This window comes from Thrips palmi, unplaced genomic scaffold (genome assembly GCF_012932325.1).
Source record: "Thrips palmi isolate BJ-2018 unplaced genomic scaffold, TpBJ-2018v1 HiC_scaffold_18, whole genome shotgun sequence".
In the NCBI taxonomy this organism is placed as follows: domain Eukaryota; kingdom Metazoa; phylum Arthropoda; class Insecta; order Thysanoptera; family Thripidae; genus Thrips; species Thrips palmi.
Window position 1 is genome coordinate 14,058,679 of NW_023144627.1, and position 23,792 is coordinate 14,082,470.

The 23,792-nt window shown below is 62.1% G+C and overlaps 1 protein-coding gene across 1 annotated transcript; it reads left to right on the plus strand.

Moving 5' to 3' along the window:
- Nucleotides 1-4,385: 4,385 nt before the first annotated feature.
- LOC117644567 (dual specificity protein phosphatase Mpk3) lies at nucleotides 4,386-23,777 on the plus strand. Its single transcript, XM_034384124.1, has 6 exons — nucleotides 4,386-4,898; nucleotides 15,503-15,679; nucleotides 15,791-15,978; nucleotides 16,335-16,470; nucleotides 20,225-20,429; nucleotides 20,880-23,777. The coding sequence occupies exons 1-6, from the start codon at nucleotides 4,538-4,540 to the stop codon at nucleotides 21,085-21,087; spliced, it is 1,275 nt and encodes a 424-aa protein (XP_034240015.1). The 5' UTR covers nucleotides 4,386-4,537; the 3' UTR covers nucleotides 21,088-23,777.
- Nucleotides 23,778-23,792: the final 15 nt, after the last annotated feature.

Below are 23,792 nucleotides of genomic sequence, written 5' to 3' on the forward strand. Positions count from 1 at the left end.
TGTGAAAAATTCAGCGGCACGTTTCCGCTGGTCCGTGCGGGGCGGGGTGGGGCGGGGCGGGGCGGGGCCGCTCTCTGCGGCACGCGGGGAGGCCTGCCCGCCAGACACGGAATGCTAATGGATTTCGGGGACGCGCAAACCGTGGACACGGACAGGGGTGCCTTCCTCGCAAAATCGGGGGTGGCGGGGCATGGCGGGGCATGGCGGGGCATGGCGGGGCATTTCTGAATTTCAGAACGACACGCGTGCGTCGGAATGGACGCCGGCGAGCGCGCCTTTGCATGAGACTGACGGGTAATGTTCGCAACGCCCGCAACCCCGTAGAGCCCCAGCCCCACGCGCTGGACTGCTGGCCGGGGCCTTCCACCTTGGTGCCCCTGACCTGACCGGCGGATCACTTTCCGCTCGGTTGCCTGCAGCAGGCCAGCAGGCCCTGCGCGAGGCTAGCCGAGGCTGCGCTCGGCCTGCCGCGAGGCTATGCAGGGCTGCCACCAGGGCTGCCACCAGGGCTGCCACCAGGGCTGCCACCAGGGCTGCCACCAGGGCTGCCACCAGGGCTGCCACCAGGGCTGCCACCAGGGCTGCCACCAGGGCTGCCACCAGGGCTGCCACCAGGGCTGCCACCAGGGCTGCCACCAGGGCTGCCACCAGGGCTGCCACCAGGGCTGCCACCAGGGCTGCCACCAGGGCTGCCACAGCCACCATGACCCAGTAAGGCGCTCGATCGATGCCGCCGCCCTGCGTGCCCTGCCGGCCCTGCCGGCCCTGCCGGCCCTGTTGCCCCACGTGCACGACGTGGCACGACGTGCGGGACGTGCAGGCGCGAAGTGGCGCGAAAAGAAAAAGCGGTAAACAGCGAAAAGCGCGCCAAAAATTCAAACACCCATCCATCACGCGCTGCCAACGCCGCGGCAACAAAAATAAAACACAAACAGACGGGATTCTTGGCTTTGGAGGACGGAGGACGTTGTACTGTAACGGCAGCCAACCCCTTCCTGCTTGGCTCAATCTTTAATGGCACTCCCCCTCTCCCGGCTTTCCCGCCCCGGCGGAAAGTTTCCTCTTGGAGGGCTTCCAGTTCCATTCGCTGCTTCCCTGGAAGCGTAGCCCGGCCGTCCAAATGGCTGCAGCGCGATCATCATGGAGATGATGAAGAAGCACGCTGAGCTGTGCGCCCTCTCTCTCTCCCCCTCTCCGCGGAACCGAGGCAGGGCTGTTGATAAACAGTGGCCAGTTCCTGGGAAAGCCTGCAGTTTTGTGAAAGGGACGCCAGCGGGCGGCCAGCTGGCTGGGGCTGGCTGGGGCTGGCTGGCCTCGAGAACAGCGGTCTCGTCTCGTCGCCCCGTCTCCCTCGCACTCGTGGTGCGTTCGACAGGCGTTCGCCAGGCGTTCGCCAGGGGTGCGAGAGGGACGGAGAGAACTGCGCGGGGAATCACTCTGCAGGTCGACGGGGCTCGCCCTTATTTGTCCGGGGGTTCCGCGAAGCGTCTCCGCGCCCGCGGCGGGGCGGGGCGGGTTGGCTGGGCAGCCTGGGCAGGCAGTGGCAGATTGACGTCAAGGGTCGAAACGGGTGAAACACCAAACCAAAGAGACGTCGACGTCATTTGTCTCGGCGCTGCACTGTGATAAGGAACCTTGCGGTGTATCGACTCGTCACCGGGACGCCAACACCGTCACCCCGGAAAGTCGGCAGAGCAAAGCAGCGCGACTCCATGCGTGACACCTCAAGGGCCCCAAGGGCCTCGAGGGGAGGGAAGGAGGCGTCACATTTGCGTCAGCGGCGCCGTGATAGCAGCCAATCGTCTCGTCCAATCCACGAAGGACACTACGACGACGACGTCATCTACGTAAGCGGACTACTACTCACTGAACCACGCCATGCGTAGCACTTGGATGCCACACCCACACTCGAATTTCGCATCGAATGACACACGAGTTCGGCAGACTGTACCACAGGAAAGCCATGGGACTTCCCCAAGTGCGTTGCACGGCCCATTGCCACTCTCGTTCGGCACCCCGTTCCAAAGTGTTCCAGCAGCCGAGTGATTCAGAAAGGGCCGCCGCGCGCTCTGTCTCCCTCACACCTTTACGGAGAGCGCCATGAGTGCGACAGAGATGTACTAAAGACTCGGAATGGCTCGGCAGCCCAGCGAGCCGCACACCTCAGGGGGACTCTACGCAGAGCCTGCCTGAGGCTGGGGGTGGGGGTGGGGGTGGGGGTCGTTGCTAAGGGGATTGTCTCACAGACTTCCTTGGAGATTGATTTACGGATAGGGCACACGTGACTTCGGTCCTGGGCACTCAATTTCATCCCCCTTCCCCGTTCCGCCCCCTCCCGCCCTCGCTCTATCTCTCGCTCACTCGCGCCACCCGAGACGCAAACACAAACCACCCCCGGGCGGAGCGGTAGACTCGAGCCGCGCGCTCGACTCCAGAAATGCAAACAGGCCGGGAAAACAGATCGGCGAAGAGGAAAGGCGGCAGTTTTGCCAACGTCAGCCTGCCGGCTACGCATAGGGCTTGCTCCCGAGAGGTTGCCTCTGCGGAGGTTGGCAACCCTTCCGATCTCGGCGTTAGTCTTCTGGTGGCAACACTGTGACTTGGCAGTCCTACTCAATGGCGCATCTTGAATTAAAATGTTCCATTCATAGCCGGGCCGGGCCGGCGTCGCGACGCTCGCTCTTATCGGCCCGTTTGGCGCTGATAAGAGATAGCGGGGCGTCGTCGGCGTCCGCGGCGTCACCAAGGACTCAGTCCGCTTGGCGGCGCCGGCGGAAACAAAAAAACAAAAACAAATGGCACTGCTGCTAGAACGTGCGAGAAACGGACGGCGCTGCGATCACTCTAGAAAAGAATTGGCCACTGCATTGTCTGCAGTGTTGCCCGGGCGACCGCGCCGCTGCACCTTGGCTGCACTCGGCATACATAGTAGGTGCAGTAAGTGCACCCCCTCCCCTCTCCGTTTCCCCGAAGGGCACAGAGGGCTGGGCTGCCTGCAGCACACTCATTCCGAGAGTCGCTCGCGTCGCTCTGTCTCCCTCGCACTCGTGGGACATCCCTGAAAGGCGCGAGAGAGACAGAGCGAGGAAAACGCCTCTCGGAATCGGCCTGCTGGGCAGGCCCTGGGCAGGCCCGCACGGCGAATTCCGACTAAGGGCTGCGGAACAAACTCCGAGGAGCACGCAACAGTCGACGGCCGCACAGTGTGCCGCACGGCCCGAAGAATATTTGTCTTCTTATTACGGGTCGCCCCCTCCCTCCCCTCCAGTGTGGTGGCAGTGGCAAGGCAGCCTCCGAGAGTCTGCGTGGTCTGCCGTAATTAGCGAGGGTCTTCCTCGAAATTTGCCTCCGTTCTCCAATTCCCCGCCGTCCACCGCCATTGTTAGTAGCGAGTGCACTTTGCGCGCGAGACTGTGGCCCGTCCGGCCGACTCGCTGCGAGCGTTGTTTCCGATTTCGACAACTGTTTGCGTGACTCGGAATCGGCAGAATGCCCGTCGGAGACAAAGACACGACGACGCGCTTCTTCAGTGCCCTGTCTCTGTCGCACCCGCACGGGACGCCCCACGAGTGCCACGAGTGCGAGGGAGACAGAGCGACGGGGGCATAGCGTTCGAGCAGCGGAGCAGCCGGACGCTGGCTCGCCGTTATTGGTCCGGACGACTCTTTGACAGCAACAGGTCCAACGAGTGGGACACTACACTGGGGCCCGACGAGTCGCCGGCGACGCGACGGCCCGACCCGCAGCGGCGCGTCCCGGAGTCCCGGACCCGGAGCCTGCACACTGATCGAGAGTCTTTATCGTCGCTCTGTCTCTCTCGCACGCGTGCGGCGTGCCGTAGTCCCGTGCAGGCGCGAGAGAGACAGAGCGACGAAAACGAGACTCGGCGGGCGGCGGGCGAGGTGGCCACTGGCGATGCAGCCCGTCCGGGACCCCAGGACTCCAGGACGGCGTCCTGCCTCCCACAGGAATGCAGACATTCCATTCATTAGCCGAGGGCGGCTGAGGGCCTGCCGGAGTGGCGCCTCGACCTGCCGGCCCTGCCCCCCGTGGGGCCGCAGGCATGGCCGCAGGGCTGCGCGGGGCCGCAGGGCCCCGTGGGGCGCAAGGGCCGCTGTGGCAGCGTGGCAGCCGGGGTGTCGTGGGGAGGTCCTGAATGAACTTGGCTTGGCAGCGCTAGGGTGAAAGGGGTGGACGACGGCAAGCCCGGCAAGCCGCACTGGGGGGGGGGGGCGGTGGGGAGGGGGCGCCGCAGCTCGACACGGCCCGGCCGCGCGGCAAGGAAGGCGAGCGAGGAGAGGGAGGGAGGGGGCTCGAGAGGAGTGGGGGCCCTCTAAGCGCACCGCGCCCGCGCCGCGCCGCCGCTCCACGCCACAGCGCGGAAGGCCCCCACAGAGCACGCTTCGCTGCTCGGCCCGCCGCTCGTCGCATCGCATCGCAGCCGCGTCCGCGGACAGTGTGCCCGACCCGTCGTGGACGCGCCCATGGCTTAGCCGAGCCCCGCGAGTGACAACCGCCAGCCGCGGCAACCAGCACCATGCCGATGGACAGTGATACCATGCAGTGGGTGAGCCGGGACTGGCTGCTCCGAGAGCTGCGCGCCGACGCGTCCCGCCTGGTGACGCTGGACTGCCGCTCCTCGCACGACTACGCCGAGTCCCACATCAGGCACGCCGTCAACTTCAGCATCCCCAGCATCATGCTGCGGCGGCTCGGCGCCGGCAAGATCGACCTGGTGTCCACCATCAAGTGCCGCGACCTGCGCGACCGCATCGCCTCCGCCTACAAGGACAACGTGTTCGTGGTGTACGCCGACGACGCGGGCCCGCCCGGCGAGACGCTGCAGGTGGTGGCGCGAAGACTGAAGCAGGACGGCTGTCAAGTGGTGTGTCTGGAAGGTGAGTCCCCTGCAGCATCCCAGGCTGCGGCCAAGCGCAGCGCAACGCGGGGTTCAAGTGAGTTTACAGGTGCTTGGATATCACAACACAACAGGATGCGGGATGCGGCCGACGCGGCCCCCGGCCCCCGCTAGGGACCCGCGGGGGGCTCGGCGGCAGGCGGGGCGCGGTGCGCGCGGTGCGGCGTGGCTGGCTGCCAGCTCGCCTGCCCGCCTTCCTGCCTGCCTGTCCGTCTGGCCGCCGACTGGCTGCGGGCTGGCCGCCTGCAGGGCCACGGCATGGCCACGGCAACGGCAGGGCTCATCCGACTCGTTCGTTATTTTATGTTTCTTGTTTTCCGCATCGCACCTCCGCCGGCCCCAGGCCGCCCCAGGCACGTCCAGTGACGTTCCAACGCCCGAATCCCGCTTCCTTCGTACGCCTCGCGAGCCTCGCCTTGTTGGTAAACAAAGCGGGGTGAAGATGAACAGTGCGCGGGGCAGACCCTGCTGGCGGACAGGTAGTCAACCTGGACGGCCAGCACAGCCTTGGGCTGCCTTGGGCTCGCAGCGGACGCAGCCGCAGCCCTGTTGAACACACTAGTGCAACAGAGTGCAGGCAGGCAAGGCAGGCCGGCGGGGCGGACCGAGCTGGCGGGCAAGCCCCCACGCCCCGCCACGCCCCGGCCGTGCTGCCGTGCTGCCGTCGTCGGCAGGCCCCTGCCCCTTCCCCTCCCCTGGCCGTGCCCTGATCCCTGTTCCGCCTCCTCAACCCACCAGCTCGGCTCTCGGTCTCGGCGGGGCCCAGGCGGCAAGGCGAGCTGGCAGACAAGACCGGCCCCCGGCCCCGGCCCGCCAGGCAGGCCGTGCAGGCCGGCCCGACCCTCGAGCCCCAGGCCGCAGCAGCCGAGCCAACGTCGCCCTGCAGGTCCATCAGGCCGTGGTCCAGGCCCACACGAGGGCGGCGGAGTGGCCGGTGTTCGAGCCCACGCCGGGGCCGAGCCGTTTCACAGCCTGGGAGTCCCGAACACAGTGCTCCTCAAGTTAGAGGTGCATTAAGCGCACTCGAACTGATCTTAAGCGCACTTCAGAATGCAGCTTTGAAAGTACTCGTCCTAACGAAGCTCCAAGTCGTGCGAGATAAGTCGGGAAAGATGGTCGTAATTGGTGGTCGTCATTACGGCCATGCGTGCCTGGGTGCCACGCTGTGCCGCGCTGTGCTACGCCGGCCGCGTGGTCTTAGAACGCGTCTTCCTGCCTTCCAGGAATCGCGGCGACGCGGAGTCGGAGCGCGACGTTTGGTCGACTTGATGGTCGGCTTCCCATTGAGAATGGACGCGTGTCACCTCCTGGATCGGACTAATAGGGCTCGTTCATTACGCGAAATATGGCGGTACGAAAGTATGACAATTTCACGAACTGAGACCAGCAGACGACGCCAGTAGACGCTCAAAACTAGCAATATTTAAAAACCCTGATGATTTTTTACCAGATCTATGTTGAGAGTTCGTTCCTCAGCACACAAACAGTACTCCGTAACCTTAATTCTTCAATATTTCCTTCAAAGGTTCGAATAAAGGTGGTAAATCGTGGCCTGACCCTCCAGCCCTGTTTGAACTGCCGCGCCTCTTTTCTGTCAAGCCTAGTTTCAGAAAGTATCAACTAAGCTCTCTGAAGCACTTTGGGTGAAAGAGCAAAACTTTCTGTTTCTAGACAGCGTTTTGTTTTGCTCGAGAGGCAGATAATTTGCAAGATTCGATCAATTTCTTTGGCGTCGGCTGCTCCAGACTCAGTTCGCGAGAGAACGTTTTCGTGTCCTTTACCCGGCAGTGACATAACGGTACGCCAATGCACGAGCCCTATGACCCTGCCTTGTGTGTGCGCGCGCGACTGTGTTGGTGCGGTGACGTCACGGCTGGAGGAAGTCCTCCGCGCGCCGCTGCGAGGGTGTTCCGGACAGGATGGCTCCCCCGCATGTCTCACTCAAGTGTGGTTGTGTGTGTGGCTGTGTGTGTGGTTGTGTGTGTGGCTGTGTGTGTGGTTGTGTGTGTGGCTGTGTGTGTGGCTGTGTGTGTGTGGGAGGCGGCGCGGCACCCACCGACGCCACTTCGCCCCAAAGCGGCGCGTCGTGTGCGCTGCAGGTTGATTCGAGACTGTCTCTGTCGCACCTCTGTGGGATGCTCCACGAGTGCGAGAGAGACAGAGCGACGAAAGCACTGTTCAAAATCAGTCCGCTGTCCTGTTTCTCCTCGGATTGGGCGCCTCGGTTCCCGGCCCGGCGTGTGCTGCGGGCTGTAGGCTGGCCCTCTGTCCCTCTCTCTCACTCCGCCGTGACGCTCCATGTGTGCGAGAGAGACAGAGCGAGCGGGCAATCCAATTAGCGCGGCTCCACGCGGCCGGCCTGCATGGCCGTGACGGGCACACGCTCCCGCGGGACTCTCCAATCGAATTTGATCCCCGCTGGGCCCGGCCCACAGTGGGCCAGAAGACCGGTGGAGGCGGTCAAAACTCTGGACGCGTTTTGAGCTCCAGCGACGCTAAATGGGGCCCGAACCGAACGTGTGACCCCACCCATGGATTGCTCTCCGAACGAGGAATCCATTGGTGGGGTCACACGTTCGGTTCGAGGACCATTTAGCCACTCTGGAGCTGAATACGCGTCTAGAGTTTTGTCCGCCTCCACCGGTCTTCTGGCCCACTGTGACGCGCCCCGCGGTCCCACGCGTGCGCGCTGTAAGGCTGTAAGGCGACGCGACGTGGTGCGACCGCCGCGTCCGCGATGGTCTGCGACTCCGCGACCGTCAAGTCCGCCAAGTTGGCGTGTTTCACGCCCCGGTTATTGACAGCGAACACGCGCCCGTCCTGACTTTGGCCGCCGAAGTCGAGTTTCCTCGCGAGCGAGCGCGGCCGTCGTGCCCCCCGCCGCAGTCGAGTATTTACGACACTGGACTTCCCCTGCAGCGCTGCAGACTGCAGCACTGGAAGTCCGCATAGTGGGCCTGCACTTACAGTGCAGTTGGCCTGCAGTGCAGTCGGCCGTCGCTTTTGCCGGCGCGCCGCCGCGCCCCAGACAGTTTGCTGGCCAAGTTTTGCCGCCCCGACGTCCGACTATGCGCGCGTCCGCCGAGCGACCCCACGACGCCGAGCGACCCCACGACGCCGTGCTGGGTTTCCCGTCCACGTTGCTGCTTTCGGACGCCGCCTGCAGACTGATTCCGAGAGCCGTTTTTGTCGCTGTCTCTCTCGCACTCGTGGAGCGTCCCGAGTAGGTGCGAGAGAGACAGCGACAAAAACGGCTCTCGGAATCAGCCGGCTGCTTCGCTGGTAGTCGCGCCCTGCAGTTTCGCCCCCGCCGCGTCGCCTGCACTGCAAAACCCGTCTCCGTCGCACTCTGTAGGGGTGCGAGAGAGACAGACAGGTGGAGCGGTTCTCCCGGAATCGCTCGGCTCTCCGGTTTTTACCCATTTGCCTCAACTTTTCGGCTGAAACCGATCGCCACCAGCGCGGCGGGGACTTCCGCGAACTCAGCCCGCTGTATAGAGCGCGGAGCACTGCGCAGCATGCAGCAGAAGCAGCGAAATTCGACGCTGGTTCCCCAGTTTTCGCGTCCGATAACTCGCCGCGCGGCTTCAATTCCCGACTCGCTCGCCTGTCTGGTGCACGCGCATGGTGTAGTGCGGCCGGTTGGCGCAGGCGGGCGCGGCTCCAGAAGTGTGCCATTGCTTGGGTTGCCTGGCATCCCGGCGAGTGGGAGTCTACACTGGGAGTCGGCGGCGGGCGCTCGGTCGGTCTTGTAGTGGACCCGGGCGATGGCGATGCCGTGGCGATGCCGCGATGCGTCGCGGTGGTGTAGGAATGCCCGGCCGGACCTCGGCGTCGGCGTGGTCGGCGTGCCGTCGTCGTGCTGCGGCGCCGCCAGGCCGCCAGGCCGCCAGGCCCACAGGAACTGGACGCGTGGGTATTTAAAAGGGGCGCGTGGGACCCAGGGCACGCCTCGCTGCCCCGCTGCCTCCATCCATGCCGCCGCGCCGAACAGCGCTTTCGTCGCTGTCTCTCTCGCGCTCGCGGGCCGTCGCGCACGGGTGCGAGAGAGACAGCGACGAAACGCAGTTGAGCCCGCTGCCTCGCACCGCCTCGCACCCACACGGCGCCTCTGTCGCTCCCATTGCCGTCTGCCTGCGAAGCCTGCGAGTGGGAGGCAGACGGAGACAGGGCGGCATGAACCGGCTGGCTGGGATCGCGGTGCCGCGCCGTGCCGCGGTAAGACGGCTGACGAACGAGCGCGGGCCGCGCGCGCCATACGCCACTTTTGATTTGCGCAATCCGTTTTGTCGTGTTTCCGCGCGCAAACGAGACGGAATTGCCTGTCTCCGTTTCGCCGGTGGCGAAACCCGGGCGGGCTCGCGAGCGCAGCGACAGCGCAGCGCATGTGTGCGTCGGGCCGTCGGCACGGCACGCCACGGCACGGCACGGCTGGGTCGGCCGCCAAATTAGTCCTTCCTGTCGTCGCCGACGTCGCCCCGTCGTCGCGGTGCTCGGCGTGCCGCGTGGCCGCGTGCCTGGCGGCGTGCTCAGGCTCAGCGGGGCCGGAATGCACGGCGAGCAAGGCGGGGCGGGGCGGGGCGGGGCGGGGCGGGGCGGGGCGTCCGTCCACCTGCCCACTGGAAGGCTGGAAGGCGAGGCGAGGGGCCCGCGACGGAAACATTTCGCATCTCGCAAGGCCGGCAAGCCGAGCGGCAAGCCCTGGGGCCGCCCTGGGGCCGCCCTGGGCCGAGCCTTGAAAGAAAAGACGGCAAAAGCAAAGACGCGCCGCTCCTTACTCACTTCTGTTTCGGCCGAGGTCTCGTGTCCCTCTGTTCGTGTGTGCAGTCTGCAGTCGGGCTTTCGGAGAGTCTTGACGGAGTCTACGGCAACGTCCTGGACCCGAGAAGTCGCAATGATTCACAGCGCGCCGCTTCCGCGCGGGTGGATCTCTCTCCCTCTCTCTCGCACCCATGGGGCGTTGCGGCAGGGTGCGAGAGAGACAGGCCACCCTCTCGCAAGCCGCCTCCCGCGCCATCCCGGCAGAGCCACAGGTGCTCCACACAAGAGCCCTCGCCGTCGCGAAGCGAGCGCCTCGGAGGATGAAGAGAGATAGATAGATAGAGAGGGAATAAATATGAAAAGGCGTAAAAGTGGAGCGAGCGACTTGTTGGGTTCGGCAGTTAGTATCGACAGGTCGTCTTCCTGCGTCGCGTCGCGCGAGTCCCGCGTCGCCGCTGTTTCCGGTCGCGTTTATTACGAGGATCGTTTGGCGACGGCGGACGCGGAGGACGCGGAGGACGAAGGTGCGGCGCTCTGTCTCTCTCGCTCCTCTCGTTATGCGTGAGGAGGCGCATTACGGCCGTGTCGGCCTGTCGGCCGGGTCGGACAACCGTCGCGGAGGACGGCGTCGACAACCGCGTAGCTGCGCGCGGACCCGCGGCAGTTACCGGCCGAACTAGCCGGCCCGGCCCGCAGGCCGCAGGCCCGCACCTTCCACGGCACGCGAGTGCGAGAGAGACGGAGCGAGCGACTCGGAATCAGTCTGCTGGACCGGAAGCCCCTCCCGTCGTCGGCCTGCCTGGCGTAGCACGGCGTAGCCTGGCAGTGGCGTGCCCGCCCCGCCCCGCCCCGCCCCGCCCCGGCCGCGGCCCATTCACCAAGGCGTCTTGCTTGTTGTCGTGTTTGCCGTTGAGACGGACGGAAGTCCGCCGGTTCCGGTCGGGATGGTCTGGTCGGCACGGCTGCGATGGCCCGGCCGGCGCGGCCTCAGCGCGGCCCGCCCTGCGTGGGAACACGCCGGGACCTACACTGCAGTCTGCAGTGTAGTGGTGGTGGCGGCGCGTCCTGCGCGTCCTGCGTCCCTACCTGGAGACGGCGTGCCAAGTACGTGGTCCTGGAGGTGGGCGGAAACGGCCCGACGCGCTCACACACACACACACACACACACACGCGCGCGCACACACACACACACACACACACACACACACACACACACGCGCGGTCACCCACGCCTGCACTGGACCCACACACACGGCGAGGACATACCTTTATATTCGGATGGAATTTGCATTCGTGAAATGGGACCGGATGTCGCGGGAGAGCGGTGCTGGATGCTGGATTCTGTCGCGCCGCCGCTGTGGTGGATCTGCGCGGAGCGATGCCAAACGGAGTCTGTCTCTCTCGCACCCGCACGGAAGCGCGCAACGCCCCGAGAGCGCGAGAGAGACAGGCTGCTGGCGGCACACTGCACACACACGGAGCGAGTGGGACGCCATCAAGTGTGGAGCGGCGCTCTGAGTGGAGCTCTATTGACTAGACGGAGAGTTCGATCCAGAGGAAGAGAGGGGGGGGGGGCGTGCATAATGTACGTAATACTTTGCCACCACGTGTGTGGAAGTGGAGGGGCCGCTGGGAGGCGCCGGTGGTGCAGCGCCCAAATGGCGTGGGCTTCATGACACGACGCTGCAGTGGGCTAGAAGACCGGTGGAGGCGGGCAAAACTCTGGACGCGTTTTGAGCTCCAGAGTCGCTAAACAGGCCCGAACGCCGCCCCCCCGTGTGTCGAATGCATCAAAGCCGAACTCGCGCTCACGGGCTCGGGTTGCCACCGTGCAGACTACACGCACTCCGGCGGTGTAGAGTTGCCGCCCGGCCGGTCATTTCAGTTTCAGCTGGCGGGAAAAAAGCCCGGAGCCGCAGCGAGCCCTCGGGCAATGCGCGAACGGGACACCTCGCCGCGGTGCTGACCTCACACCGAGTTGGGCCTTACTGGCTTCGCTTGCTTCGCTGGCTTGCGCCGTTCGTCAAGTTGCTGCGGTCGCCGCCCGGCCGCCTCAAAGTTTGTTCGACGCTTCGGTGCAGGAGGCGAAGGAAGGGGCGGGTCGCGAACATTGCGGGCACCTCGCCGGGTACCGTGGCAGCATTTTGTGTCTGTTTAATTAGTGAGTACCGAAGATCGGCAACTTCCGCCCCCGGATAAGTGGCGGGGTCCAATACTTTGGCAACTCCCCGCGGCGCGGCGGGGCGCGGCGTGGCGCTGCTACCCTAGCGACTGCCTGCAGGCTGATGCCGAGAGTCGTTTCCCTGTCTCTCTCGCACCCATGAGGCGTTCCGTACAGGTGCGAGAGAGACAGAGCGACGACGACGACTCTCGGCATCAGCCTGCTGCTCCGCTCCGCTCCAGCCGCCGGAAAATGCTCGCCTGAGAGGAAAGCGCGTTTGGCGCGGTTAAAATTAGCGCGCGGGTAATGATGATGAATTTCCCGCCAATTCCCCCTCCCTTGCCGCCCGGCGAGCGTGGCCGAGCAGGCGGCGTGGCGCTGCACAGTGGGCCAGAAGACCGGCGGAGGCGGCCAAAACTCCAGGCGCGTTTTGGGCTCCAGAGTCGCTAAATGGGACTCGAACCGAACGTGTGACCCCACCAATGGATTCCTCGTTCGGAGAGCAATCCATTGGTGGGGTCACACGCTCCGTTCGAGTCCCATTCAGCGACTCAGGAGCTCGAGCGTCTAGAGTTTTGACCGCCCGCGCCGATCTTCTGGCCCACTGTGCGCTGGCGGGGTACTTGTACGCGTGACGTCAAAAGTGGCAGTTTCTTTTTTTAAACGGTGCGCGCCGTCCGCGTGGCGGCGTGGCGGCGTGTAGGCTTGGGGCCGGTCTGTCACCGGAAGTGGCCCTGGACGGGGGCAGCGGCGGCGGCGGTGGGGGCGGCGGCAGGTGGCGGCGGCCCAATGAATGGCCGTCCGCTGTGTGCCTCGCAGTGTGCCGCCGTGCCGCTGTGTGGGTGAGCGGCGGCGTGGGCGTTGGCGTGGCCGCCGCTCGCGCCTAGCCGCGCCGCCGAGCCGCCGAGCCGCCGAGCCGCGCCTCACGCCATTTCCGCCGAAAGTGATCTGAAGGAGAACAGCGCGGGGCGGCCCAGCCCGCCCAGCCCGTCCGGTGCATGGCATGTCGAGCCGTCGGACGGCGATGTCATTTCCTCTCCCAGTTTCTAGTAGGCAACCCGGCCAGACTGCGATTCCAAGAGTCGCTCTGTCCCTCTCGCGCCTGCACGGGACGCCCCACGAGTGCGAGAGAGACAGAGCGACGAACTCTCGGAATCAGCCTGCCGGCCCGCAGGAAGTGCCTGTCCGCTGAGGCGGCGGGTCCCGCGCGTTGGTAGCAGCGCCGTTGCCGTCCGCGCGTCCGCGCCCCGGTCGTGTCCCCCGTGGCCGGCTGGGCCGGCCGGCGTGGACGTGCGCGGCCAGGACCTAATGAACGGAATTAGCCCGGCGTTATTGACGCTGCGTGCGGCGTCCCGGCGTCCCGGCGTCCCCGGACAGTGGGGCAGCGCCCGGACGGCCGCCGTCGCGCTGTCTCTCTCTCTCTCTCTCTCTCTCTCTCTCTCTCTCTCTCTCTCTCTCTCTCTCTCTCTCTCTCTCTCTCTCTCTCTCTCTCTCTCTCTCGCACCCACGGGCCCGGTCCTGCAGATGTGACAGAGACCGCCCGGCCCGTTTAGGCGGATGAATCATGAGGGATCATGGGAAAACGGGAACCGCACGGGATGTTTGGCAGTGTGGGTCGCGTGCGCGTGCATGTGTGTGTGGCACAGTGTGTGTGTGCGTCGTGACCGCACTGGCCCGGCGCGCATTATGACGTAGGCGCGAACATGAGTCATGAGTCGCAAGTCGTGACGGATAAAAACGCGAACGCACGCGATGCAGGACGCGTGTGCTATTTCTGTTTTTTGCCGGTTTCATTGAAACGCGGCGCCGTGGTGTGCGGAGCGCGCAACGCCGGGCGATGGGCCGTCGAGTGTGAAGGCCGCGGCAGGCGCGCATCCGTGGACGCCGTGGACGGGGCCCCCCTAGAGCCTCTCCTAGCCGCGCCATGCAGGGTTGGGCCGGCTGGTCGTCCTGGCGCTAGTCCTGGCCTCTATCGGCCCTAGCCACACTCGCCCTTCCTCCCTGCTTCGGCACGCCTTCGTCACGCCTTCGGCCGTTTCCGCCGCGCCCCGAAGTCGCCCCGATGTGGCCCCGAAGTGGCGCCGTGACTCACGGCCGGGCTATTCCTCCCCCTGCCTCCCCCGCTTCCTTCCGGCCCAGCGGGGCGCATCGCGGGGCATCGCGGGGCCGCTGGGCCGCGGGCGGGACCCACCCGCGACCCCGGCGATTGAATGGGGCGCCGCGCCGCCCCGATCCGTCCCGCTCACCGCGCAGCGTGGCCAGACATCGCGACCTGCTTGTCTGCCCCCACGCGCGCGCGCGTGTGTGTGTGTGTGTGCGTGTGATTGTGAGCGTGCACGCCGCTAAGCCCCTCATTAAAGTTGCCGTGCACCCCTTCCCGCGGGTGGCGCCCCGTTGTCCCCGTCGCGGCCCTGGGCGGCTCGTCCACCGGGACCGCCCGCCCCGCCCCGCCCCGCCCTGCCCGTCTGGTGGCCCGGTCGTAAAACGGCCATTCGGTGGCATTCCCCTGCCGGGCGCGCGTTGGCGGGCTGGCGGCGTGAACAGGGAACGGGGCGCATCGGTGTCCCTGGCGCGTGGGGTACTTCCGCGCGGTGGCCGCGGCCGTCGTCGCGGAGTATCGACGGGGTCAACCTCGTGCTGCCATATGCCGCGCCGCCGCGCCGCCGCGCCCAGCAGCCGGAGCAGTGGGTACACCGGGGATCGCAACTAGTTTGCAAACTGGCCAAGTTAATGCTGGGCGATTCCGCACAGCATCGCTGTCTCTCTCGCAGCTCCCCCGGACGGCCGATGGGTGCGAGAGAGACAACGCCCTGCTGGAAGCAGCCTCCTGGTGCTGTAATTGGCCACCCGGGCCGCCCGACCTTTCAAAGGTACCCGTCAAAGTTGACGGCGTGGAGGTGGCGGAGCCTGCCGCCGCCTCCGCGCCGCGTGTAGCTCGCAAGCGCCGCGGCCCGGGCGGCTCGTGGCTGCTGGACCAGGACGGGCTCGGCCCGGGCCCCAGGCCCCAGGCCCTCCCCGTGGATGCCGTCCCCCCGTGACCCAGTTCCCCGGTTCGCCCCCTTCGGCCTGAGGGTGGTGGCGGCCTGGCCGCGGGCCTGGCCATGCACGTGTCGGCGTCGGCGGGGGTGAGGTCACCTACTTTCGAGTCCCGTCGGGGGCGGCGGGGGGCGGCGGGGCGGTGCGGGGCGGTGCGGGGGGGCGTGGCGGAGTTCGATTCATCCGCCTGGCCCATTCACCAGCAAGACGCGGCCGGCGGGCGCGTCGGGTCGCGGGGGGTGGCATGCGGCATGGCCGGGCAGGGCGGGCAGGGCGCGTCGCGGTGGCTTCATTCTAAACAACGGGCTGCTCGCCCTGCTCCACTCGGCCCGACGCCGGTCTCTCTCGCACCCCCTCGAGTTCGACAGAGACAGAGCCTCGAAATAACGACTCTTCGCAAACTCCAGAGCGCCACATTGATCTTGTAATTCCCGCCGTAAAAGCGGATCGCTTCGCTTTGCCCCACACCTGTGGCTCCCCTCGCGGCGGCTAAGGCCCCGCTGGCCCCGCCAAGCAGCCGCAGGCCTCTGTTTTTGTCGTTCCTGCCGTTGACCGCCTTTGTTGTTGTTGTTCCTCACGGCCTTTGATTTCGTCGTTCCTCACCGCCTTTGTTTTTGTTGTTCCAGGCGGCTTCCAGTCGTTCCGCTCGTGCTACCCGGAGTGGTGCGAGTCCTGCACCGAGCTGCTGTCCGGCCACCCGGGCCTGGTGTCCACCGAGACCGTGCCGCTCATGGGGCTGCGCTCGCTCAGGATATCCACCTCGTCGGCGGCCACCCTCGCGCAGCGCCACCGGAACCACCTGGGTAAGGACCAGCAGCCTCATTCCGAGAGTCTGTCTCTCTCGCCTACAGGTCTGGAGCGGCCGGGAAATGTAATTTTCGCTTTGGTTTCTGATGCCGCCTCTTGTGCTCCAGGTTCGTCCTGCGGCAGCTCGGCCGCCACCAGCTCCACGGACTCGTCGTCGGACTCGGAGGACAGGTGCGACTCGTCGCTGGGCCTGGAGGACGACCGCGACTTCCTGGTGGAGATCCTCCCGCACCTGTTCCTGGGCAACGCCGCCAACTCGGAGGACTCGGAGGCGCTTAGTAGAAATCACATACAGGTGCGAGGAATTGGCTTTTCAAAGTTTTCGTCTCATTTTTTTCCTCTCTCTTTGGCGTGCCAGTCGCGCACAGTGGGCCAGAAGACCGGCGCAGACGGCCAAAACTCTAGACGCGTTTAGAGCTCCAGAGTCACGAAATGGGGCTCGAACCGAACGTGTGACCTCACCAATGGATTCTTCGTTCGGAGAGCAATCCATTGGTGGGGTCACACGTTCGGTTCGAGTCTCATTTGGCGACTCTGGAGCTCAAAACGCGTCTGGAGTTTAGTCTGCCTCCACCGGTCTTCTGGCCCACTGTGGCGCGCCAGAGGCAAGCGCAGGACGTGTTTCTAATCGTCTCGCTCTTTTCGTTGCAGTACATTTTGAACGTGACGCCAGACCTGCCCAACGTGTTTGAGGAGTCCGGCTCGATACGGTATATGCAGATTCCGATAGCAGACCACTGGAGCCAGAACCTAGCCAAGTTCTTCCCCAAAGCCATAGAATTCATCGGTGAGTTTGCGTTCGAGCGCAGTGCTGTTGGTTTTTGCCAGCGAAATGCCAAGAGGGCAGGTGGTGTTATTGTGCCGGCGGGGAACCTTCGCGGCGCAGTGGAGCAGTCAACAGTCTACCAATCAAACGGCTGCGCAAAAATTCGATATCCGCCCAGCTTGGGGAGAGGAAAGGAAGTCCCCGGGACGAAATGATTTTCGTTCCCGACGGCGTCATTGTTTTTGTCTCGTTTTGTGTTTGTTTCTTGCGTGCCTCGATCCGGCGCCCTGGGCAGCGGGCCGCCTGATTGGCTGATGGAACGGAAACGGAAGGGAGCGGAAGCGTTCCTCAAATTGGGTCGCCAGGGGTCGCATCGCACCGGTGGACCGGGACCCGGGCAACGAGGGGCAACGGGTTGGACGGCGGATTGGTACGCCAGGGCAGCCCAGGGCAGCCGGGCGCGCTGCCTCTACACGTGGAGGAACTTGCAGACATTCCCAGTGCAGAAAGGTCTGCCGTTCTCAGAGAAATGTGTTTGAATCTCTCTACGTGGCGGTTTTTGCTGACTTAGAGCGACCTCTGCGTCCGATCCACCTGGGGTACAGGCCCCCGTCAACGTCCTGGCATTCTTAAGACCCTACTATTTTATGCCTCGCCTCGGGAACTTTTTAGCCACAGCTATATAGTTTGGAAGCACCAGTCTCGCAAAGTTGGTCAAGAAGTGGTTGAATCTATGAAAGTAGCGCATTTTGATGACTTTGAGCGTCCACTGCGTCCATCCAGCTGTGGCCAACGGCCTGTCTCAACGCCCGGAGGGATGAAGCTACCTTTTGCGGCCCGCTGCGCCTTGGGGGCGAGAACTTGGGCCCGGCTTGGGCGCGAGTGTCGAAGGAGAAGTAGGCCAGGTCGCAGGCGGGTGGACGCCTTGAACTGAGGCCAGGGCAGGGCGCTTGGGCACGCCGAGCAAGCCAGCAGCAGCCAGCAGGCCTGCATGCGACGGGGCATGGATCGGGTTGGGCAAGGACGGGTGCGGGGGCGTGCGCTTGTAAAGCGCTTGTAAGTGTCGGGGGAGGGGGAGGGGGTGGGTGGGGGCGGCGCGGGAATCGATGAGAAACTAAATGTGAATGGAGCGCTGCGCGGCCCTGCGCGGCGCTGCGTGGGAGGCGGGCCTTGCCGCCCCTGAGCCGCCCCTACGCCCCCGCAAGGAGCGAGGCCTTCGCCACCCCCACCCCCAGCCCGCCCCCGGGCCCGGCCGCCCACGCCGCGACCCCCAGCCCTTTCCACGCCGCCCACGCCGCCCACGCCAAGCAAAGCGTGTGGGTGGACGAACTGCGGCTCCATCTCCAAGCCGCCCTTGAAGTGGTGACAGCACGACAGCAGCCTGCCCCCGCCCTGCTTGTCTGGACGGCCATTGTGACAAGGGCCTCGGACTCTTGAGGGAGCACGGCGACGGGGGGAAGGATTAGAAATCACTGGGTCGCCGCATCCCTTCTGGACCTCTGGATTCGCTGCCCTGGCTTGGGTTCAAAGCCCCTCGCCCTTATCCACACTGCCCCCGGCCCCTCGGCTGTCCTGGCCCTTTCCCCCGCGCGCGCTTGTTCGCGTTCGCCTCCGTGACCCTCCCAGTGCCCCGGCTGCCCCCGGCACCTGGTGCGCCTGGCGACCGCGGTGCCCAAGCGCACCAGGGCGCCTCACCCCGCCCGGGAATCAATACTTCGTCTTGAGTGTCTGCACTCATGACGGCAGGCGAAATGCTCGGCAGATGCTGTCAGCAGGCCGTCTCTCTCGCACCCACGGGGCGTGCACCAGCGGTGCGAGAGAGACGGAGCGACGAGGCGCGCCGTTGGGGATCTGGCCCGGGCCTCGTTATCTTTGCATGCCATTTGCTCTGCGAGTTTGGCAGCAAATATCCGGTTTGTGGGGCTCGGGAGGCCGTGTGTATGTGTGTGTGTGTGTGTTCGCTTCCGCCAGCCTCTTGCTCGGGCTGAGAGTGCGACGAGAGGGTGGACGGGCTGCCTACCCTGCACCCTGCAGGGGACCGCTGCGCTGCCCGCTGCGCTGCCCGCTGCGCTGCCCGCTGGCGCTGCTGGTGCTGCGCCCTGGCGGCGTGAATGGAACGCACGGCAGCCTGAATGGGCTGCTATCTGCGCGGATTCATTCATTCGCTCTTTCAGTCATTCATTCATCCGCGCGGCCGTGTGTCCTGTGCACTCGATCCGTTAAATGACGTACTGTACCACGCGCCGCCGTGCCCCACCCCGCCGATTCATTAGCACTTTTCTTTGGCCTGGCGAGCGAGCGCGGCGAGCGGAGCGGCCTTTCATTCCCGCCCCCGGCCCGCCCCCGGCCCGCCCCCGGCCCGCCCCCGGCCCGCCCCCGCCCCCGGCCCGCCCCCGGCCGCCCCTCCGCGCGCAGTCGCGTTGACATTCCCGTGTCATTGCCACTGCCAAAGATGATCCTCCTGGGATTCCCCTTCAAGCATTCAGCCAATAACAAAAATAACAACTTAAAAAAAAAATCTTCGAAATTTTTTTAAAAGGAGGACGGAGTTTTACTTGCAACCTCGTGCGCGTGAAGTGCAAAGTATCGCGGGGGCGATCTGTCTCTGTCTTTGTCTTTTGCCAGCGGCGCCTCCGCTGTGGCGCTGCCGCCTGCCACGCCCCGCACGCAGGTGCCAATCTTTTATCCAAAACAAAGACCGCCCCGCCCGGCGGAGTCGCGCGGTTGACAGGTGAATACCAAGTGGCGGGGCTGCGGGGCACTCCTTGGCGCCTCCAAGCGGATCCTGGTTCCGTCCTGGGGGACGGGCTGCCAATCGGAAATTACCGCAAACCTCGTCGCTCAACTTAAACTCAAAAAAAAAAAAAAAAAAAAAAAAACACATTTTATTTTTTCAAAATGTTGGTAGCTTCGCTGGAAATTTGGGAGTCTTAATTTCATTCCTCTATGTGATGAGAGCTGGCTGATGTTCTATTAGTGGTCACACTCGGGCGGCCTGACGTCAGCCTGGTCATCCCTTCGCCTTGACCTTTCCCACTCTGCACTGTATTCTGTATTCATAGCGCGGTCGGTATTTTAATCCGCGCCGTGGACACTGCACCGCCTGGGCGGCTACCTATCTGCCCCGCGCTGCCCCGCCCTGCCCGGCCACCCTCCCCGCACTTGTATATCAAAACGCGTGGGCGGCGCTCTCACTCTCCGTCCTTCCTCCACTTGCTTTAGGTGGTGGTAATCCGACCGAGGGGCTGGTACCCCTACCCCTCCCCCCCCCCTCTCCCCTCCTGCAGGTCCCTTGCTATTGATCGTCCGCCCACGCAAGGGCCTGAGCATGAATGAACCCCCCCTCCCCCCTGTGCACCACCTACAACTCCCTTTTGCTTCGCCCTCCCACGCACCACGAGGGCTACTGCTTTGCGAAGCGAAGCTTGCGAAGGGCTGTGGGGCCCTCGTCCCCCCGCCCCTCCACTGCAACCTTCGTCCTTGCCGTTGCCCGCCCCCGGCCGCGCCCTGCAGGCGGACGCGCTCCATCTCTCTCGCACCGCCGCGCAGCGCCACGTGGGCGCGAGAGAGACAGTTCGGAATGGCTCTGCAGGGCGCCGTCGTCAAGATTGGTTAGAGCGCAGCCTCGGCCCCGGCCTCGGCCTCGACGCGGTGCTTGAACCGCGAGTCGCTTTCCCATCCCGCAAACCGTTTCGCCCTGCCAAGTTTTCGGCCACGTTCCCGCGTGCTTCTGACAGGTTTCTAATGTCCTGCCTCTCGGCGCCGTTTGTTGCAGACGAGGCCCGGTCCAACCAGAAGGGCGTGCTGGTGCACTGCTTGGCGGGCGTCAGCCGCTCCGTCACCATCACCGTCGCCTACCTCATGTACAAGATGTCGCTCAGCCTGAACGACGCCTTCAACCTGGTGCGGTCGCGCAAGTCCAACATCGCGCCCAACTTCCACTTCATGGAGCAGCTGTACAACTTCGAGCGCGAGCTGCAGTCGCAGCCGGGCTGGGGCCACAGCCGCGGCGACTCGGTGGAGTCCGTCAGCGACCCCATCGGCATGGCGTCCCCGGCGGACAGCCTGGCCACGCCCGACTCGTCCGGCTCCGGTAAGCCTTCGCCCCTCGCTTCGCCCTTTAGCGACGACTCGGACGATGCGCCCTAGCGTGGGCGTTGGGCCACGGAGCCCGGCCGGAGCGAGCGTCCGGGACTGCCTAGCCAGCGTCCTCAAGGATGTGTTGCCTCTGCCGCAGGTCTCGCCCAGAGAAGACTCCCGGAGCCGAACGCGGAGGCGGACCTGGACGAGGAGGGCGTTGGCGTTGGCGGCCGGCACGCGCGGTCGCGCCTCCACCGCGCCCCGGGCGTGGGCCTGGCGCAGTCCACCAGGCCGTGCGGGCCGTGCCCCTGCCCGCACTGCGGCAGCGCCACCAGCGCGGGCAGCGCCAGCGGGGCCTCCAGCGCCAGCTCCTCCACGGAGTGCAAGTGTGCGCCCGGCTCCACGCCACTGTCCCAGTTCCTGAGCCCGCTGGGCATCGGCCAGAGCCCCGACTCGGGCATCGAGTTCGACAGGTGGACGGCCAGCAGCGCCAGCAGCACCACGCCGGGCTCCGCGCCCACGGGCTCGGGCTCGGGGCCGGGGCCCGGGACTGATTGAGAGGGACAGGGGGGGACTCGCTGGCAATTCTAGACGGGCCCGTGCGCGGGGCGGCGTGGGCAGCACCACGGCGTGCCACGGCACCACGCTCGCTTGACGTTTCAAAGAAGGAAAGGAGAGGCCGTGCCGTCGGCGGGATTCGAACCCGGGACCGCCCTGCCATGTGCGCGCATGGCTGCCTCGAGTTCAAATCTCTCTCTCGGTCGAGGTCGTCTTCCTCTGGGCAACTCGCGCTGTTCTCTGCGTTGGTCGGTGTTGGTGCTGGGAAATCATAAGGGAAATTCGCGTTCGTTTCGTGATTTTGTATCGACGGGCTGAATTTGTTGTCAATGTAGGGGAAGTTTCTCATTTTTCCATCTGAACGGCACCAAGTGACAAAGTGCCTCTCATCTGACTGATAAAGTACGACTGCAATCAGTACCTTTTTGTATGGATTTCCCTCGTGCATCTCCTTGCAGCACTCCGACTCTAATTGGGAACTCGTTTACAAGAGCCAGCCTCCTCCCCTGCTTAGCGACACGTTATGTGTGGCGTATAAGTTGTTATTGTGATGTTAATAGGTATTGTTTTCAATTTGATTTCTTAATAACTCCTGTCATCAGATAAGATTTTTGGTTGTCATCTGTAAAGGATTGTGTAAGAAATTAATATGCAGGATGGATTGGAATCCTAGCACCAATCATCATGTATTAGGCATTACACAAAATATCCTTCTAAGCTGCGTGACTTTGTATGTTATTGCTGTCATTTCTTTAGATTTGCTTTCTTTGAAAGCTTACTCAATTATTCTTTGAGATTTCTTACACAGCACTACCGAGTGCACTCTGTTTAAGCAGCCAGAAATATTTTATCTTTGATGATTAGAGTTTCCTCCTACCCTTGTCTACAGTAGAGACTTTTCAGATTAAGCAAAGTATTACTCATAGCAACATAAAGCATATCTATTTCTCACGGGGCAGGTGTTTCATCTTGTCTCACCATGTTGACCAGTTACAATTTGTTTTCTCTTTAACACTACTAAGTTGTATTAATCCTCTTTACATGAACTTAGTGTACATTCATATCTTAAATTATAAATGGCCAACTTTTAGCTAGTCTGCATATATAATTGTTGTTAGATGAGTGTCTATGCTGTATGGTCAATTTGTTGTGTTCAACTCCTGGGAGTTTTTCAACTTTCGGAGTTTTCCAAGATTAACTTCTGGCAAGTTTGTGGAGAGAGAGAAGGCAAGCAAATTTTCTTCCATTCAATTTTATTTTACATGTAAATTAACTCTAACTCTGGAGTTGGATACCTTCAGATGTTACTTGTAGTAACTTTTTACCTTCATTTGGTTTTTCATAAATTAAAGAGTTCTTTGATTTTTCTCCTGTGCTGTGATATTTTTGTTATGCATTTCATGACTTCTCCACAGGAGTGACAGTTTGTTGAGTGAGAATCAACTGAAAGCTTTAGTTTTATATCTGTAGTTACATTGTTTTGTTTCTTATTGTGTCAGTAAGCAATACTTCTTAACTGTTGCTTTCTGGAAGCCTTATGGGGCATTTCTGCTCAGTGCCATGTGAGTAAGTGTGACAAATTTTTACCTTTTCCTGTTTGTGTAAGTGAATCAAAAATGTTTTAGCTGTTACAGGCAGTTTTGAATGTATGTATGTTATACTATTTTGCAGCCCAGATCTAAAGGGTTTGCGTCTTCATCTTTCTTCTCGATATCTTTCATGTTGTTATTTTTTGTGTGTTCAAGTTTGTCTATACATGAACACTAGATTGCACAAAATTTATTGAAACATAGTGGTTACCTTAAAAAGTATTCTCATATTTTCTATTGTATCTTGTAAGCTTTGCATACTTAATTTATTTCAAGGAGACAAGAAAGATCTAATTTTATTGTTAAATATAGCAATTAAATATTCCTTTTGACATATTGTGGACGTATTGTGTGACATCTCGTTCTGAAATTTATCACTGATCTTGTATAGTGGTTCACTTTCTACATGTAAATGATATTGCTATATATATATAAATATATATTCAGGTTTTATAGAGTATTATGAATATGTATCTCAAAGTATTACTTGTGCAATCACTACTCCTGTAACAGTGCTGATAATATTTTTGTTTCAATTTCCGTGATAAATATTTAAAAGTGTAGGCGCACAATTTAAAATTGAAGTGTTTTAGTTACCATACTTCAAGTATGGCTATCCTGTGATTTTCCACTACTATGCATTTACTTTGTAACACAAACAATGCTTTTGGATCTACACTGCCACTCAGTTGAACATAATGCCTGTATAGTATCAACCCTAAAGTTATTACTAGCTAACATTCCAAGATGGATTAAAAGTTTTCATTGAAAAAATTCAAATTGTGCTTGCTTGGGGCATGACATTGTATTGTTTACCCTCTCTAAAATTGGTCCATAAAGCTGTTGCTTCAGTTTGTTAGCTTTAGCATATTTTATAATGTTTAAACGAATCCTTTGCTGATGCCATGTTTTGATGAATTTATGATGTATACAGATTGTTTGACACATTTACTCTTTGTGTTTGTGGCCTCACGTGTTATTGTGGAGCCATTGGATCCCTGAGGACTGTCTCTGCGTGCCATAAAATCATTTACCTACAGTATGCCTTCATCTTTAACTCATGTTATGGTTTTGTAATTAAATGAAACTAATTTCCCTCCATAATCGCTTAATTAT

What these genes read in the sequence shown, in the direction of transcription:
- LOC117644567 (XM_034384124.1), top strand. Translation starts at nt 4,538, where the DNA reads ATGCCGATGGACAGTGATACCATGCAGTGGGTGAGCCGGGACTGGCTG. An exon ending in GCGCCACCGGAACCACCTGG is followed by an intron (nt 15,680 to 15,790) that starts GTAAGGACCAGC and finishes CTTGTGCTCCAG; the next exon opens with GTTCGTCCTGCGGCAGCTCG. An exon ending in AACTTCGAGCGCGAGCTGCA is followed by an intron (nt 20,430 to 20,879) that starts GTCGCAGCCGGG and finishes GGGCAGCGCCAG; the next exon opens with CGGGGCCTCCAGCGCCAGCT.